This window comes from Prunus avium, chromosome 1 (assembly GCF_965620075.1).
Source record: "Prunus avium chromosome 1, drPruAviu1.hap1.1, whole genome shotgun sequence".
NCBI lineage: Eukaryota > Viridiplantae > Streptophyta > Magnoliopsida > Rosales > Rosaceae > Prunus > Prunus avium.
Window position 1 is genome coordinate 46,654,172 of NC_142284.1, and position 16,477 is coordinate 46,670,648.

Consider the following 16,477-nt stretch of genomic DNA (forward strand, 5'->3'; position numbering starts at 1 on the left):
GAGATCCACCTTCTTTATATTAATTACCTTCTTAACTCATCCATATTCTTTACTAAGTATTGATGTTTTTGTTTTTGTATTATATACGTAGGCTGTTGCTGGGCATTTTCTGCGACGGTGTTCTTGAGATTTTTCATCACCAAAACTGGGAAACTGATCTCACTGTCCGAGCAACAACTTCTGGACTGTACCAGCGGCAATGGCAACCAAGGCTGCAATGGTGGTTTCCTGATTTTTTGTATTTCCCCGATCATGTTTTACATATATATATAATTTTGGATTGATTTGACGATTATATCCTTGAATTTAACAGTTGTTTTGACAGAAGGACTATTTAAAAACACTCATATTAACGTTAGGGACTATGAGTAATACAAAAAAACTTTAAGGATGGAATCTGATAGTTTCGCAAACGTTTTTGTGATAAAAAGCCAATTAATAATTTTGAAAGACAGACAGCTGATGATGCTGAAACAGAGTCGACCCTTCCTCCTCTCCTCTACATTACATGAGATGAGCATCTGCTCGCATTAATTTCTGAGCTTCATCCATCTCCCCATAACTTATACGAAGATGATCCCTACAACCACAACATCCCCAACAAGCATAAAGTCCATGGAAGATGTGTGGAAAGACATAAGCCTTGCTTCTCTTTCTCATGCTAATGACCACAACGATCACTGCCCTCCGGCTGCTGCTGCTGCTTTTCGTGGCATGATTTTTCAAGATTTCTTCACTACTTGTGCTTCTTCCAACAAAGACAAGGGCCGACCACCACCTCAACCAACAATTGCAGCACCAACCACTGTTCTCAGCATGAATTCCGATATTCAACTCCTTCCTGAAAGCACTATTAGTACCGCTCCTGCTCCTCTATTGAAGCACCCAGTTAACCCACAACTTTTGCAAACTATTCATGCCGCTACGCCTTCCTTTCATTTTCTCAACTCTTCCAGCTGCTCCGATGCTTTGGATTCCTCTTCACTCTTTCATGTGCCTTCGTACTACAACAAAAGGAAAAGGCCCATAGATCATCATCATCATCATCAAAGTAATGATCATAATTCCAGAGACCGCCGGCATAAGCGCATGATCAAGAATAGAGAGTCAGCTGCTCGCTCCAGAGCCCGAAAGCAGGAACCTTTCTAACCTCTCTATTTCTCTCTCTATATACAAATGATCTTTTGGTTTTTACTACTCTTTCATTTTCTTTTATTCATTTGCATATTTCTTTTGTTTTTGTTTTTGGTTCATGCGTGAATATATAATATAATATGTTGTTTGGAAATTTGATGCAGGCTTATACAACTGAGTTGGAACTTGAACTTGCCCATTTACAGAAGGAGAATGCTAGGCTCAAAACACAGCAGGCAAAGGTCAGTTGAGTATATTTATGTTTTTCCTTATTTGGGTTAGGAATTTAATTTAAGGACTTGATAGGCTGATTGGTTCGCGTGCGTGTGTGTGTGCATGGACTGCAGTTCTTGTTGGCAGCCCCTGTTGCGTAGATACAGCTGTACCAAAATGGATTCAGTTGCATCCTCAACTTGTGATACTCGCAAGTGCACGAGCCGTTCGGTAGTATAGCGTATGTAAGTGCGAGGTCGATCCCACGAGGATTGGTGATTGAATGATCCAATTCATTTCTCCTACACAAAACAGAAATGAAAAAGAAAGGAAATAAATAAAACAAGGAAGAAAGAAATTAACTAACTCAAGTAGATAAGTTCCCAAGTTCAATTTTGATTAATGGATTGATTCTAGCTAAAGTATGATTAAGCCATGGTGTGTGGTCATAACCTTGTGTTCCTAATTCCCTAATTTGATCATTTGTTGTCTAACCTAAAATTAAGCATTAGGAACCCATTAAGCATAGAAGAACAATTTAAACAACCAAGTATGTATCTAATCCCTGTTGTCGAATGTCCATACATACTCTTCCTATTCATAGTTCAATTCGAATTAAAGCATGGTGTATACTCTTAATTCAAACCAAGATAGCTAACATGCAAGCCTAAATGGTGATCAATCATTCAAACTAGCATATTAACTTATAAGCATAATGAATAAGAACATGAACCATAATTGAAACTTGGAAACTAATCAAACTTGAGACTAAAGAAAAGAATTTACATAATGAAAAGTAAAGTGGAACTAAGAAAAACTTAAGGAAAATTTCAACACAAAAGATTTCATTACAACAATTGAAAACTAGAAAGAGAAACTAAGAGAATTTGAGGGAGAGAAGGGAAGGGAGCTCTAGAGAAGTGTTTGAGAGCTCCCCCCCCTTGGGGTGTTATTACAAGCTTAGAGAACTTCCCTATTTATAGGCCTAGGGGAAGTGAAAATCAGAATTCAATAAGACTAATGCATACAACACTTGAATTATAAAATCTGAAATGGTTGATGCACTTGTATTAGAAAATCTGAAATGGGTGATGCACTTGTATTAGAAAATCTTGAATTGGTTGATGCACTTCACCACTAAATCCCACCAGCAGCCCTAGCTCATCTTCATGTCACCATGACCAAGCTTCCAACCAGAAATGATAGCTCATACCTAGCTCACCATGACCAAGCATCCAACCAGCACATGCTGAGGTCAGCATGACCAGCAACTTCAAGGGCTTACAACTTGGGCTTCTCTTAATCAAATTAGGACTTTAAGCACTCTAAATTGAAGTTCAGAATGTCTTCTTTCCAGCCATATGTTATTTGGGCCAATCCAAGGTCGGAGGAAGAAGTTAAGGCCGAAACAAATTGCTAACTCATTTTCCGCGCTGATAAGATCCATCCTGAGCATGGTTCTGTGTTTGCTAGGTAACGGACTCCAGATTTATCCAATGGGGATGAATTTTGGATATGTTATAGTACACACCCATTGGAACAACTTTCATGAAGAATGTGGCCTCATTCGAGCTATGTAGGTTGCTGAAACAAAGCTTGCAATATGACCTACGGAACTGGACTGGCAGGGGGCTGTAGCCAAAATGAGTTTGTCTTTTAAGCTCTTCATCCATTCATCCAAATTAGGCCTTAACATGCTTGAATTGCATGAATTATGCTCTCTTGCTCTATTTGCCTACAAAACACACAAAGGGAGGCAAATAACTTAGAAATCTAAGAAACTAAGCAAAAGAAGTAAGTAAATATGGCATGTATATGTATGAAATTATGAGCTTAACACACCCCCAAACTTAGATTTTGCTAGTCCTCGAGCAAAACAAAAGAAAATAAAAATAAAAATAAAAATAAAAACAAATAAAAATAAAAACAAAACAATAAGTTAACTAGACCACTTTCGTAGGTAACTCGATTGCATTGAGCGTATGCAACAAGCCTTTAAACCTCTAGGCATCCCTAGTAGGAGGAGTTGTGTCTCCTGTGGGTTTAACAGATACGATACCCACAAACGTTTTTTCTAACTCTACAAAACAAAATGGTTAGAAAACTTAATAGATTTGTTAGTCCTTAAGCAAAACAAAACAAAACAAAATACAAAAACGTTAACCTTTCCAACCGGACAAAAATGTTAAACTTCATAGACATGGATCAACAAGGAACAAAACAAGCACTAAGGAAGTTCTAAACATTATTCAAGTGCTACCACAATCTCACAAAAATCATGCTCAAGGTGTGTGTGTGTGAAGTAGCCATGAAGATACAACTCATGCTTCTCAAACAACGATATGAATTCTTGCAAGAATGAACACAAGTTTGCCAAGCTAAACCAAAATCAATAGGACTTTACTCATGGATGTAATGTAATGGTTAAAAAAGGAATGGATATTAAAATACAAAGTCTAAGGAACAAAGTAGAGCATGTCATATAAACAAGATCATTGACATTTGAAATGTAAGGCACATAAATTGAAAAGCTCACAACACCAGATTTTGCAATTGAATCACTTCAAAATTTGATTTTGACATTTACACACTTTGTATAAAATTTGGCCCAATTTTGCGGCTCTTTACCCTAGATCACCTTTATTTCTCCTTATATCACCCTAGGGTCGTGACTACATTGGCCACACTTCTTTTCTCTTTTTCTTTTGATTTTTTTTTCTTTAGCTCATTTATTGCCTTGAATACAATCTGAAATACAATCATACTCTACATGTCCCCTAGATGGTAGGATGTTTAATGGATGATAAGGTGATAGAAAGAAATGGCTAAGTGTTTGGGCACAAAAGGGTTTACAATGGAATATGTATTGTATGGGTTGATGGAGGAAAAAGAAATAGGCTTAACAAAGATGGCCTAAATCATATCTTAGTTATAACTTAACATTCCAGTGAATCACACAAGCAAAAATGCATACAATTGGGTAAGACATGCAAGAGTTGTATAATCATGGCTAAAGTGCATAGAAAGCTCAAGCATAATTATGTGAGACTTAGCTAGCAAAAGAATAAGATTCAGACCTAACACAATGCTTATCAAATTCCTAAGAGCCATATTAGAAGTTAGACTCAAGATTTATCATTGGTGTGGGAAGGAAAACTGAAAATGACTCAAAGAAAAGAAACAGAAAAGAAAAACGTGAGGTTTCAAATTGCTATTCTGCTCAATTTCAACATATAATCTGTTTTGACATGTAACTTTCAAACCACTTGGTCAAATTTAACGTTCTTTACGTCGTTGGATTCAGCATGAAAAAATGAAGAACACAACGTGGACCAAACTTTCAAAACAGTAGCAGAAAAAAAAAATTGTAGCAATGAAGAAGCCTACGTTTTCAGACACAAACACAAAAGCTAAAAACTTTCCAGCACCCCCAAACTTAAATGAAGCATTGTCCTCAATGTTAAAGCAAAGTAAAGATGATTGAGAACATGTAAATGATAAGGGGAAAAGTTAAGAAGAAGGTTTAGAAAGAAAAAAAAAAAAAATGAATATATAAGCAACTCACGGATGACCAGTTAAGGGCCTCAGAAAACACAGCCAGGGGATCCGGGAAGATTGGAGGGGTCACAATGGTCCCACTTAAAACCCAAACTTCTTAGACACCGAAGGTGTCGCCTAAAGAACTCCTAGACACTGTATTGACGGAAGTGCTCACTGGAGTTACCATAAGTCAGCTTATATGAAAAATCTTTTTAAATTTTTAAATTTAAAAAAAGAAAAAAGAAAAAGAAAATTAAAATAATAACAAGTAAAGAGAAAGGATTGAAATGCTCCCCCTTGAAGCGATTAGGTCGAGCGTGATGCATTTGGAGGTCGCGACTTCTCCCACTACTCCACACTTCCTATCTTTGAAGTTGCCATCTCTCTCCATTTTTATTGAGCTATTTACATTGCTAAAACAAACACACACAAAAACTTGAAACGGAATTAAAAGGATTAGGAAATAAAAACTAAAATGAAAAGGAAAATCAACACACATCCAATTCCATGCTTCAAAGCAACAAGCACCAATGGGTTGTGTAAGCTGGGACTTAAACCCAGTTCTCTTGCTTGTTGGGCAATTGTCCTTTTCTGTTGGACTACAAACACAACTTGTCCATTAACGTCATTAACTTTAAAACTTGAAATTGTCTAGAAAAACATGAAAATGAAAAATAAAAATAAAACAAGTAGGGAAAAGAAATAGAACCAAACTATGTTGCCAATCCCCGGCAACGGCGCCAAAAACTTGTTGCGTAGATACAGCTGTACCAAAATGGATTCAGTTGCATCCTCAACTTGTGATACTCGCAAGTGCACGAGCCGTTCGGTAGTATAGCGTATGTAAGTGCGAGGTCGATCCCACGAGGATTGGTGATTGAATGATCCAATTCATTTCTCCTACACAAAACAGAAATGAAAAAGAAAGGAAATAAATAAAACAAGGAAGAAAGAAATTAACTAACTCAAGTAGATAAGTTCCCAAGTTCAATTTTGATTAATGGATTGATTCTAGCTAAAGTATGATTAAGCCATGGTGTGTGGTCATAACCTTGTGTTCCTAATTCCCTAATTTGATCATTTGTTGTCTAACCTAAAATTAAGCATTAGGAACCCATTAAGCATAGAAGAACAATTTAAACAACCAAGTATGTATCTAATCCCTGTTGTCGAATGTCCATACATACTCTTCCTATTCATAGTTCAATTCGAATTAAAGCATGGTGTATACTCTTAATTCAAACCAAGATAGCTAACATGCAAGCCTAAATGGTGATCAATCATTCAAACTAGCATATTAACTTATAAGCATAATGAATAAGAACATGAACCATAATTGAAACTTGGAAACTAATCAAACTTGAGACTAAAGAAAAGAATTTACATAATGAAAAGTAAAGTGGAACTAAGAAAAACTTAAGGAAAATTTCAACACAAAAGATTTCATTACAACAATTGAAAACTAGAAAGAGAAACTAAGAGAATTTGAGGGAGAGAAGGGAAGGGAGCTCTAGAGAAGTGTTTGAGAGCTCCCCCCCCTTGGGGTGTTATTACAAGCTTAGAGAACTTCCCTATTTATAGGCCTAGGGGAAGTGAAAATCAGAATTCAATAAGACTAATGCATACAACACTTGAATTATAAAATCTGAAATGGTTGATGCACTTGTATTAGAAAATCTGAAATGGGTGATGCACTTGTATTAGAAAATCTTGAATTGGTTGATGCAAAACTATGTTGCCAATCCCCGGCAACGGCGCCAAAAACTTGTTGCGTAGATACAGCTGTACCAAAATGGATTCAGTTGCATCCTCAACTTGTGATACTCGCAAGTGCACGAGCCGTTCGGTAGTATAGCGTATGTAAGTGCGAGGTCGATCCCACGAGGATTGGTGATTGAATGATCCAATTCATTTCTCCTACACAAAACAGAAATGAAAAAGAAAGGAAATAAATAAAACAAGGAAGAAAGAAATTAACTAACTCAAGTAGATAAGTTCCCAAGTTCAATTTTGATTAATGGATTGATTCTAGCTAAAGTATGATTAAGCCATGGTGTGTGGTCATAACCTTGTGTTCCTAATTCCCTAATTTGATCATTTGTTGTCTAACCTAAAATTAAGCATTAGGAACCCATTAAGCATAGAAGAACAATTTAAACAACCAAGTATGTATCTAATCCCTGTTGTCGAATGTCCATACATACTCTTCCTATTCATAGTTCAATTCGAATTAAAGCATGGTGTATACTCTTAATTCAAACCAAGATAGCTAACATGCAAGCCTAAATGGTGATCAATCATTCAAACTAGCATATTAACTTATAAGCATAATGAATAAGAACATGAACCATAATTGAAACTTGGAAACTAATCAAACTTGAGACTAAAGAAAAGAATTTACATAATGAAAAGTAAAGTGGAACTAAGAAAAACTTAAGGAAAATTTCAACACAAAAGATTTCATTACAACAATTGAAAACTAGAAAGAGAAACTAAGAGAATTTGAGGGAGAGAAGGGAAGGGAGCTCTAGAGAAGTGTTTGAGAGCTCCCCCCCCTTGGGGTGTTATTACAAGCTTAGAGAACTTCCCTATTTATAGGCCTAGGGGAAGTGAAAATCAGAATTCAATAAGACTAATGCATACAACACTTGAATTATAAAATCTGAAATGGTTGATGCACTTGTATTAGAAAATCTGAAATGGGTGATGCACTTGTATTAGAAAATCTTGAATTGGTTGATGCAAAACTATGTTGCCAATCCCCGGCAACGGCGCCAAAAACTTGTTGCGTAGATACAGCTGTACCAAAATGGATTCAGTTGCATCCTCAACTTGTGATACTCGCAAGTGCACGAGCCGTTCGGTAGTATAGCGTATGTAAGTGCGAGGTCGATCCCACGAGGATTGGTGATTGAATGATCCAATTCATTTCTCCTACACAAAACAGAAATGAAAAAGAAAGGAAATAAATAAAACAAGGAAGAAAGAAATTAACTAACTCAAGTAGATAAGTTCCCAAGTTCAATTTTGATTAATGGATTGATTCTAGCTAAAGTATGATTAAGCCATGGTGTGTGGTCATAACCTTGTGTTCCTAATTCCCTAATTTGATCATTTGTTGTCTAACCTAAAATTAAGCATTAGGAACCCATTAAGCATAGAAGAACAATTTAAACAACCAAGTATGTATCTAATCCCTGTTGTCGAATGTCCATACATACTCTTCCTATTCATAGTTCAATTCGAATTAAAGCATGGTGTATACTCTTAATTCAAACCAAGATAGCTAACATGCAAGCCTAAATGGTGATCAATCATTCAAACTAGCATATTAACTTATAAGCATAATGAATAAGAACATGAACCATAATTGAAACTTGGAAACTAATCAAACTTGAGACTAAAGAAAAGAATTTACATAATGAAAAGTAAAGTGGAACTAAGAAAAACTTAAGGAAAATTTCAACACAAAAGATTTCATTACAACAATTGAAAACTAGAAAGAGAAACTAAGAGAATTTGAGGGAGAGAAGGGAAGGGAGCTCTAGAGAAGTGTTTGAGAGCTCCCCCCCCTTGGGGTGTTATTACAAGCTTAGAGAACTTCCCTATTTATAGGCCTAGGGGAAGTGAAAATCAGAATTCAATAAGACTAATGCATACAACACTTGAATTATAAAATCTGAAATGGTTGATGCACTTGTATTAGAAAATCTGAAATGGGTGATGCACTTGTATTAGAAAATCTTGAATTGGTTGATGCACTTCACCACTAAATCCCACCAGCAGCCCTAGCTCATCTTCATGTCACCATGACCAAGCTTCCAACCAGAAATGATAGCTCATACCTAGCTCACCATGACCAAGCATCCAACCAGCACATGCTGAGGTCAGCATGACCAGCAACTTCAAGGGCTTACAACTTGGGCTTCTCTTAATCAAATTAGGACTTTAAGCACTCTAAATTGAAGTTCAGAATGTCTTCTTTCCAGCCATATGTTATTTGGGCCAATCCAAGGTCGGAGGAAGAAGTTAAGGCCGAAACAAATTGCTAACTCATTTTCCGCGCTGATAAGATCCATCCTGAGCATGGTTCTGTGTTTGCTAGGTAACGGACTCCAGATTTATCCAATGGGGATGAATTTTGGATATGTTATAGTACACACCCATTGGAACAACTTTCATGAAGAATGTGGCCTCATTCGAGCTATGTAGGTTGCTGAAACAAAGCTTGCAATATGACCTACGGAACTGGACTGGCAGGGGGCTGTAGCCAAAATGAGTTTGTCTTTTAAGCTCTTCATCCATTCATCCAAATTAGGCCTTAACATGCTTGAATTGCATGAATTATGCTCTCTTGCTCTATTTGCCTACAAAACACACAAAGGGAGGCAAATAACTTAGAAATCTAAGAAACTAAGCAAAAGAAGTAAGTAAATATGGCATGTATATGTATGAAATTATGAGCTTAACAGCCCCCACCCTTGATCAGCTTCCAACAACAAAAAGGCATACCCTTACCCTGTTCAGAAGCTCAACAGCTCCATTTTGAGCTAAGGCTCAAACAAACTGTATTTTATGACTTATTTTCTCTTCCATTTGCCTCCTTCTTCTACTACCTTTAAGCTTACCAAAAGAAACATCTCCATCAACAGTAAGGAAAAAAGGTGCTTTGATTCATGCCATGGTATAGACAGAACCCAGGTGGGCATTAATTGGTTACTATTTTCTTTTGATCACATTTGTCATTTTGTTCATGTAGCCTTTTTGGTTGTACAACGAGGGATTCGGAGGAGTGGGTAGGGAACGGATAACTGCTCGAGTTTGAGTTGAGGTGGGGCAAATCAAAGACAATTGCGTTGCCATTATACATTGCTTTGCTTGCTTTGCTAGCCTATAAAAAGGATGTATTAAATTAGATAGATGGGACATGCTTGCTTAGCCAACCATGTCATCGTATTTCCTAACCTTATCTCTCTCTCTCTCTCCCCCCTCCCACGTACATTTCTTCTGTCTTTTCTTCTTCTCTCGCATTATTACTCTACGCTACCCCTCAAAACTTACTGTGGACAATTTTGGATTTTTCTCACCATTGTTATCCCATTTGTAATACTCTGTCTCTCTCTGATGGTGAATGTATGTATGTTTTGCAATTAATTAATCAAGATATAGACTATAGAGATATGATGTGATGTCTGGAACTTGTGGGGCTGTATCACAAAGTCCATGCACCGGGCCCATTAACGAAAGGATCATGTTTCGTCGTACGACAGCTTTGGACTCTTCTGCTTTAGATTTGGGCCCACTCTCACGCAAGAAACGGCCCACCCCAGGACAATGGTTATCGTGCCAGATGCCATGTCACGGTTGGAGTTGGAAACAAATTTTTTTTTTTGGGTGGGCGGGTGTTTGTTGCTTTTTGACATTTGATTTTTCATGTCACTCCAAAGGTGAAAACAGTATTCTATTTGGCTATTTGCTCAACTCAATACTATTTCAAATTCACTCCCCCTATTTTATTTGGCTATGTTTAAAAAAATTTAACCAAAAAACTATATATATATATATATATATATATATATATATATATATATATATTTAAATTAATGCCACTTGCATAACAAGAGCCGCACTGAGATGAAATGTTTGAATTAATGCCACTTGCATCTGCACGCTTGTTTTCTTTGTTCCTCTTCCTATGTGTTTTTTTTAGGCCAAAGTTCCTCTTCTTATGTTTTGATTTTACCTTTTGGCTGCTCCATCAAACATTAACCGCTTTATGGTCCCCTCTATATTTTTCTTATAAGAAAAACACTTTTTTTCTTTCTTTTTTGGGCAATCTTGTTATCGCTATCATGTATAGAATGTGCAATGAAAAACCATGAACAATGATCAACAAAATTAAAGGTGGCAATTTCCAACACGACTCAAAACCCACCACATAGAAAATTAGTGGGTCAACTCGCACGATTAAATTTTCAAGTTATTTTTGGGTCAACTCGCCACTGACCCCTTAATAAACATATGGATTTTGGGTCAACCCGTCAACTCGCTAAAATACCTAGGTAACCTGCCAACCCATTTCTTTGTTTGTTCTTCATTTTCTTAAATTATTTTTTTAATTTCTCTTCCTCAATCTTTGTATATAGATAGAGGCAAAATGTAATCACTATTTTATATAAAAATAAAAAATGCAATTACTTAATTAAATTTTCAAATTTCAAGATTTTTTATTTGCTACCCCTTAGTGGGTCAACCCGACACGACCAAAATTCACACGAAAAATTAGCGGGTCAACTCGACAAGACTCAAAATTCACACGGAAAATTAGCGGGTCAACTCGACAAGACTCAAAATCCACACAAAAAATTAGCAGGTCAACTCGACAAGACTCAAAATTCACACGGAAAATTAGCGGGTCAACTCGACAAGACTCAAAATCCACACGAAAAATTAGCAGGTCAACCCGTACAAGACACGTTTATTAAACGGGTTGAATTTGAGTTGAGCATTCTGGACACGTATATAATCCTGACATGACACGAACTCACTGCCAGCCCTAAACAAAACAAGTTCCATTTTTGGGATTAAAATAGCAAGGCCCAATATGGGCCTGGGATACTAAAAGGCCTAACAAAATTATTGGACTTGGAGTTGGGCCTCGTAACCTTAACCGTAGCATGGCGTTTTGGAGCTGAATAAATATTAACGGCTCTCATGAGGTTTAAATTTTAAAGAGAGAGAGAGTACATCATCTGTTTTCTTTCTGGTTTTTTCTTGGGCTTCGGCCCTCCTTGTAAGTTGTAACCGAAAAAAAGAAAAAAAGAAAAAAAGAAAAAAAGAAAAAAAGAAAAAAGGCAAAAGAAAGTAGCAGGAGAAAAGAGAATGGGGAAATGATTGATTGATTTGATTTGATGGTAGTGAAGTGAGCCTAGTGGCGCACTATTGACAGCTTTTGCGGTTGAGGGATTCCTTTCATCTAGGAAGGAATTGTATGGTTGGCTGGCTTCTTCATTGATCACTGCACTAACCACTAACACATGCATGCTTCTCTTCAAGAAAGGGGGCATTTGCATTAGCAAGAGTGGCAAGGCCATTCCGTTCCGTGTTATCTTTGAATTTGGAGGATCACCCCCAACCCAACAAAAAGCACCTTCCCAATCTTGCTTGTCTTCAAAGCCAAAGTAATCACAAATTCAAGAAACAGACAACATTCATTTATTTCCACGTGGAATAATTAACAAATTTTGATTAAGGCTCTCAAAGGCACACACACACATGGACAAACACTGCATCGATTTAGTTGTTGCTTTTGGTTGGTCCATAGTTACTCAATTCCGTTCAACACGCACTTTTCCATTTTAGACCCACAAAGCTAAAGCTAAAAGTGATTCTGAGTCTGTGTGAGCTATGATTTATTTATTTATCTTGATCTTAGGGATGATGATACAATTACTTACAGTAGTTGTAGGAAAAGCAGAGATAAAGATTCCTACCACTACTAGCCACTAGGTAAGCATTCAAAGGGCATGGCCATGGGAGATGGCGTCCTTCCCTTCAGTTGGTTTGGTTTGGTTTGGTATATATCCGTTACCAAAATTCATGCTCTCACAACTGTCCAATGGCATTGGCATGTCCTCTAAATTATTCAATTAAGATTAATCAACACCTATTGTTAATTAATTAATATAGTTAGTTAATAATATATACCACCACTTAAGATCACCATTCACCACCACTGTACCGGCAACCACCACCACCACCAATTATATTTATATGTGCCAAGATAAGCAATAAGTAAGCGCACTAATTCATTATGGATCATTCATGGGGTGGGTATACTAGGTATAACTGGGCTGGAGATATGATATTTTGTATATATACATCATATGCTCGAAGATGGGCTTTGACCCTTGAAGGATAATGGGGCAATGCAGTGCGCGTGCTGTCACACCCCACACCCACCCACCATTCACGTATCGTATCGTATCGTATATAGCCCAACTAAACTCTTCACCGCCTAAGTTAAGTACGTAATCCTGTTAATATCATCTTAAATTAAATTAAATGAAATTAATTATCTGTGTATATATAAGACACACTCCATGTTGTACTGATCCAACAACCTCAGAGCAGAGCAGAGCAGAGCTGAGGAAGGCAGAGTGGTGTGTAGTGAGTGTAAGAGAGCTCAAAATGGGCATAAAAAACATCTCTGTTTTCTTGTCATTCCCTTTTCTTTTCCTCCTAACCTTCATCTCATTTCACGCACAAACTAAAGCTGATGAGAACCGCGTTTATATTGTGTACATGGGATCTGCAGCATCCTCCTCACCAAGAAGTAAAAATTCCTTAAGGAATGACCATGCTCATCTTCTCAAATCTGTCTTAAGACGGTCGGTACCTCTACCGTATAAAACTATGTATAATTTGTTCATGTACAACACTGTAACATCAAATGAAATAAAAGAAAACCAAGAACACCAACCTTTTCGTCTCTCTTATTAATTTGTCCGCTTATTAATTAGTTTGTCTAGTAAGTCGGAACTTAATCACTTTTGGTTTCTTATATTTATTTGTATATATATATATATGTATTAATAAGTAACAACAAACTGAAGTTGATCAAAGTTGAATATTAATTATTTTGTGGGTGCATGCAGTAAAGCAAATGCAGTGGTGCACACTTACAGGCATGGTTTCTCAGGGTTCGCGGCTCGTCTCTCCGAAGAGGAGGCCCGCTCCATTGCTCATAAACCTGGAGTTGTGTCTGTTTTTCCTGATCCCTTATTGAAACTCCACACCACTCAATCTTGGGAGTTTCTCAAGTATCAAACTGCTTTAGAAATTGACTCAAATCCCAACTCCATCTCCGGTGCCGCCAACGGAATTTCATCTGTTAGTGCTAATGGATCTGACACCATCATTGGTATTTTGGACACAGGTAATTATAGTCAGTTGATAATTAATTAAGATTCATAACTCTAATTGATTAATAGCCTACGTGACGTGTATCAAATTAAACAAATAGGTATTTGGCCGGAGTCAGAGAGTTTCAATGACAAAGATATGGGTCCGATTCCGTCACGGTGGAAGGGAACGTGCATGAAAAGCGATGATTTCAGTTCCTCCAACTGTAATAGGTAAAAATGTGTACATAGTAATTTCATGTTTAGGAATGAGTTGTGATTAAAATATATTTTAAGCTGTATGTATGTATGATATGATGATCAGGAAGTTGATAGGAGCAAGGTACTACGACACCTCTGAATCTGATGATACAGAAACAGAGGACGGTTCACCAAGGGATTCGCAGGGGCACGGCAGCCACGTGGCAGCCACAGCGGCAGGGAGCATTGTACAGGGTGCATCCTACTACGGTGTAGCTGCTGGGACAGCCAAGGGAGGCTCCCCAACTTCAAGGATCGCCGTCTATAAGGTATGCTCATCGGAAGGTTGTCTTGGCTCGGCCATTTTAGCGGCCTTTGACGACGCTATCTCCGACGGGGTGGACGTTCTTTCGCTGTCGCTTGGTTCACCCATTGAGTATGAGCCGGAGTTGAGCAGCGACCCCATTGCGATCGGAGCGTTCCATGCAGTGGAGCAGGGGATTACAGTGGTCTGCTCCGCGGGGAACGATGGCCCCTCCCGTGAAACGGTTGTCAACGCTGCGCCTTGGATTGTGACCGTTGCTGCCACAACCATTGACCGCGATTTTGAATCTGATGTGGTGTTAGGTGGAAACAAAGCGATCAAGGTGAGGTGACTGCCTGATTACATAGCTAATTACTGACCCACCATGTTAAAGTGTATTATATTGTGTCTATGATGCAAACCATTTTCTATCTCTTTAGTGATTGATGAGCAAGATCTTTAAAAGAAATTGTGAAATCTCAGGGAAGAGGCATAAATTTTTCCCAACTCCAAAAATCTCCCGTGCACCCGTTGATATATGCTGGGTCTGCCGGCAAAGGTGACGCAAGGTACGTATTACGATTTCCAACTCCCATCCATATGATATCTTGTAATTATGCATCTCTGATTCTCAGATCACACTGCTGATATACAATTTCAGAAACTGCGACGCAGACTCAATGGTGGCAGAAAAGATCAAGGGGAAGATTGTTATGTGTGACACCAATGATGATAATTATTCGAGGAATGAACAGATTGACGCAGTGAAGAGTCTGGGCGGAGTTGGTATCATTTTTCAAGAGAAGAATCCGGGAGTAGTAGTATATATTTCTACAGCACTTCCGGCAACGGTCGTCAGCATAAAGGATGGTCTGGACATCCTCTCCTACATCAACTCAACCAGGTAACTATAAAACCTCAGAATTTATAGTGTGTGTTTTGAAACAAAGGCCATCGGTAGCTGAGAGTTGAAATTAATTAATCAATTACTTGTGAAGAAACCCAGTTGCAACCATCTTAGCAACAGCGACGGTGACAAAGTATAAACCAGCGCCCATTGTGGCATATTTTTCATCCAGAGGACCTTCGCATGGCACAAGGAACATTCTCAAGGCACGCAAGCGGGCTTCTGATTTCCAATTTTCCAAAATATGATATCACAAACAAAGTTTAAAGCAATATTTCTAATATACTTGTTTGCAGCCTGATATTGCAGCACCTGGTGTGAACATTCTTGCAGCATGGATGGCCAATGATACGGGTATTACTCTTGAAGGAAAGGAGTCCCCACTATTCAATGTCATCTCAGGGACTTCCATGGCATGCCCCCATGTTTCTGGGATAGCTGCCACCGTCAAATCACAAAACCCAACATGGAGTCCTTCTGCGATCAGATCAGCACTCATCACAACAGGTCGAGAATATTTCATAACTTAAATGTTAATCAACAAGTTTAAAGGCACTTTTCTTTATCAACCCAACACTCATTTCTAGAGACTGAATCAATGTGCAGCAACTCAAACAGACAACTTGGGAGCCCCAATTACTACAGATTCTAATTCTACAGCCACCCCTTACGATTACGGTGCAGGGGAAGTAAGGACAACTGGACCCTTACAACCCGGGCTGGTTTATGAAACTGACACCATCGACTACTTGAACTTCCTCTGCTATTATGGCTACAGCATATCCCAAATTAAAACCATCGCAAGAACTGCTCCCAAAGAATTTGCCTGCCCCAAGGACTCCAATGCGGATTACATATCCAACATCAACTACCCATCAATAGCAATTTCCAATTTCAACGGAACAAAGACCAAGAATGTAAGCAGGAGGGTCACAAATGTTGCAGGAGATGGTGAAACAGTTTTTACCGCTACTGTGGATGTGCCTACCGGTCTAAGTGTCACAGTGATTCCTGATAAACTAGAATTTTCGAAGAACAACCAGAAGCTGAGTTACCAAGTGGTTTTCTCTTCAACCACGTCCTCTCCCAAGGGAGATATGTTTGGGTCTCTTACATGGACCAATGGAAAGAATAAAGTCCGAAGTCCATTTGTTGTAAGCATTTGAAAACTGATCAGAGCTATTTCAATAAATTATAACGGAAGATGATCAATATTTCAATAATTTATCTTCCCTAATCACCATAACCTACCCAATAAGATTTCATCACAATCAG

At 38.1% G+C, this 16,477-nt stretch overlaps 2 protein-coding genes and 1 long non-coding RNA gene across 3 annotated transcripts; all 3 read left to right on the top strand.

The window, feature by feature from the left end:
* Positions 1 to 422: 422 nt before the first annotated feature.
* LOC110745607 (protein FD-like) lies at positions 423 to 1,497 on the top strand. The gene is made up of 2 exons (XM_088249634.1): positions 423 to 1,376; positions 1,482 to 1,497. The coding sequence occupies exon 1, from the start codon at positions 574 to 576 to the stop codon at positions 1,147 to 1,149; it is 576 nt and encodes a 191-aa protein (XP_088105760.1). The 5' UTR covers positions 423 to 573; the 3' UTR covers positions 1,150 to 1,376; positions 1,482 to 1,497.
* A 7,934-nt stretch (positions 1,498 to 9,431) lies between these two features.
* On the top strand, positions 9,432 to 10,066 carry LOC110768086 (uncharacterized). The gene is made up of 2 exons (XR_015834122.1): positions 9,432 to 9,571; positions 9,647 to 10,066. It is a non-coding gene; the product is annotated as an uncharacterized LOC110768086 (long non-coding RNA).
* A 2,931-nt stretch (positions 10,067 to 12,997) lies between these two features.
* On the top strand, positions 12,998 to 16,425 carry LOC110768059 (CO(2)-response secreted protease-like). Its single transcript, XM_021971745.2, has 9 exons — positions 12,998 to 13,277; positions 13,545 to 13,825; positions 13,913 to 14,024; positions 14,116 to 14,638; positions 14,779 to 14,864; positions 14,957 to 15,199; positions 15,294 to 15,408; positions 15,499 to 15,709; positions 15,809 to 16,425. Exons 1-9 carry the CDS (start codon positions 13,078 to 13,080, stop codon positions 16,366 to 16,368), a joined length of 2,331 nt encoding a protein of 776 aa, XP_021827437.2. The 5' UTR covers positions 12,998 to 13,077; the 3' UTR covers positions 16,369 to 16,425.
* Positions 16,426 to 16,477: the final 52 nt, after the last annotated feature.